The sequence below is a fragment of the Buceros rhinoceros genome, unplaced genomic scaffold (genome assembly GCF_000710305.1).
Source record: "Buceros rhinoceros silvestris isolate BGI_N320 unplaced genomic scaffold, ASM71030v1 scaffold13203, whole genome shotgun sequence".
NCBI lineage: Eukaryota > Metazoa > Chordata > Aves > Bucerotiformes > Bucerotidae > Buceros > Buceros rhinoceros.
In genome coordinates, this window is record NW_010405446.1 from 3,852 (window position 1) to 5,758 (window position 1,907).

Sequence of the window (1,907 nt, forward strand, 5' to 3'; positions counted from 1 at the left end):
TGAACCTAGGCCAGAGTACTAGTTAATAGATCTGTTTCGTCTGTCATCTTGTCTATTTTCAGTTCAGTTTTGCCAGTGATTTTATGAGCATGCAGAGAAGATAAAAATGCTATTTTGTCCTATGTGTTTCCAGTGTGGTTTTTGCACTGGATGTTTACTGTTCTTGCTGAGTTTGAAATTTATTAGATTTGAGTAGACTTATGCCATCAGAAACTGCTGTGTGGCAAAATGAATTTCAGCTAACACACAGTTGCTGTTTCAGTCCTGCCTTTTATTTACACTGGACTGATCAGCTGTCCATACTGGTGGCCACTTGTCTGTGCTCAGGAAAAGAGAAGTATGGGTCTCTTGTTATGAATTGATCAGTTGGTGCAGTGGCAGTAAATAAAGAGTTGAATAACCACATCATGAGCAGGGCAGCCTCTGTACTGCAGAGGAGGGCCCTATGTTTCTGTCCTGCAACTTCCTTGTCCTAATTTTTTGTTCTTTTTTTCAGTTCCCTCCAGCATATGCAGGCATATCTGAAGTCAATCAACCAGCAGAGCTTATGCCACAGTTTTCAACAATTGAATATATAGTGCAGGTAAATGAATCATAGGGAAGTTTGAAGCTCCCAGAATAGTCTTGTTTGTGACAGGCGTCTTGTTATTTATGTATTAGATTTACTTAAGATAATGCAAATAAATAACTTTTCTGCAAGGTGCTTAAGATAGGGCTCATTTTATTCCTTGGCTGGAGGCATTGTAAAGTGTCACCTGGCATATGCACTTGCCTCGTAAATCCATCTCTTTCCACACCAGCGAGGTCAGCAGACGCCATTGATCTTCCTGTATGTTGTCGACACGTGCTTGGAAGAGGAGGACTTGCAGGCACTGAAGGAGTCCCTCCAGATGTCCCTGAGTCTGCTGCCTGCTGATGCTCTGGTGGGGCTTATAACTTTTGGCAGAATGGTCCAGGTTCATGAGCTGAGCTGTGAAGGGATTTCCAAGAGCTATGTGTTTAGGGGCACGAAGGACCTGACAGCTAAGCAAATACAGGTATGCTCTGCCATCTCTTAGGCCACTGGCTTGTTTCTGTTGGCTCTTTTGACACCACTGCTGGTCTTTCAAGTGCTGGGCTCTTGGGGAGGAAGGAGGGTTCAGTGCTTTTAGCTGTTAGCCTGTATCCTTCCTAGTATCTGTCCTGTCTTTTTGCCTTTGTAAATACCTTGGAAACTTGTCCAAGATGGAAAGTAGTTTGTGTATCTTGCATAATGAACCGATTGATCCATTCCTAATGGGAATGCAAAGATTAATAATTTCACAGATTTTAATGTGCTAAATGCTACAGTATTACAAGCCTCGGGGTATATTGCTTGACAACTAATAATATGTTTAGTGTTTGAATAGTACATCTCTGCCTCCTTTCTACTATTCTCTAGGATATGCTTGGGCTTTCAAGGCCAGCTGTCCCCATTCAACAGGGAAGACCTCTTCAAACTCCAGAGCAACCTGTTATTTCAAGCAGGTAAGCAGCACCAGCACAGCAGAAGAACAGGGCAGATGTCTTATGCCCGTTTGGGGTCATGCTTCTAAGCGTGGGTTTCCCAAGAGGAGTCTTTGTAAGAGGATTTGAATGGTATTGTCTTGTAACAGTTATTTACATACATCAAGGGATGCAGAATCACTGAATCGTTCTCGCTGGAAGAAACATCAAGGCCAACCGTTAACCCAGCACTACCAGGTCACCACTAAGTCATGTCCCTAAGCACCACATCTGTATGTCTTTTGGATACCCCCAGGGATGGTGACTCCACCACCTCCCTGGGCAGCCTGTTCCAATAGCTTATAACTCTAAGACTTGTCCTCTAGACCCTTCACCAGCTTCATTGCCCTTCTTTGGACACATTCCACCAACTCAGTATGCTT

General features: G+C 43.6%; 1 protein-coding gene across 1 annotated transcript in view; it reads left to right on the forward strand.

Moving 5' to 3' along the window:
• LOC104491339 (protein transport protein Sec23A) overlaps window positions 1-1,907 on the forward strand; it is a gene marked incomplete at its 3' end in the record, with an annotated part of 10,964 nt that overhangs the window by 1,566 nt on the left and 7,491 nt on the right. Inside the window, exons 3-5 of the mRNA XM_010133745.1 lie at window positions 497-583; window positions 801-1,037; window positions 1,421-1,506. Of these exons, the coding sequence (XP_010132047.1) occupies window positions 497-583; window positions 801-1,037; window positions 1,421-1,506 (410 nt within the window). The remainder of the gene's footprint in view (window positions 1-496; window positions 584-800; window positions 1,038-1,420; window positions 1,507-1,907) is intronic.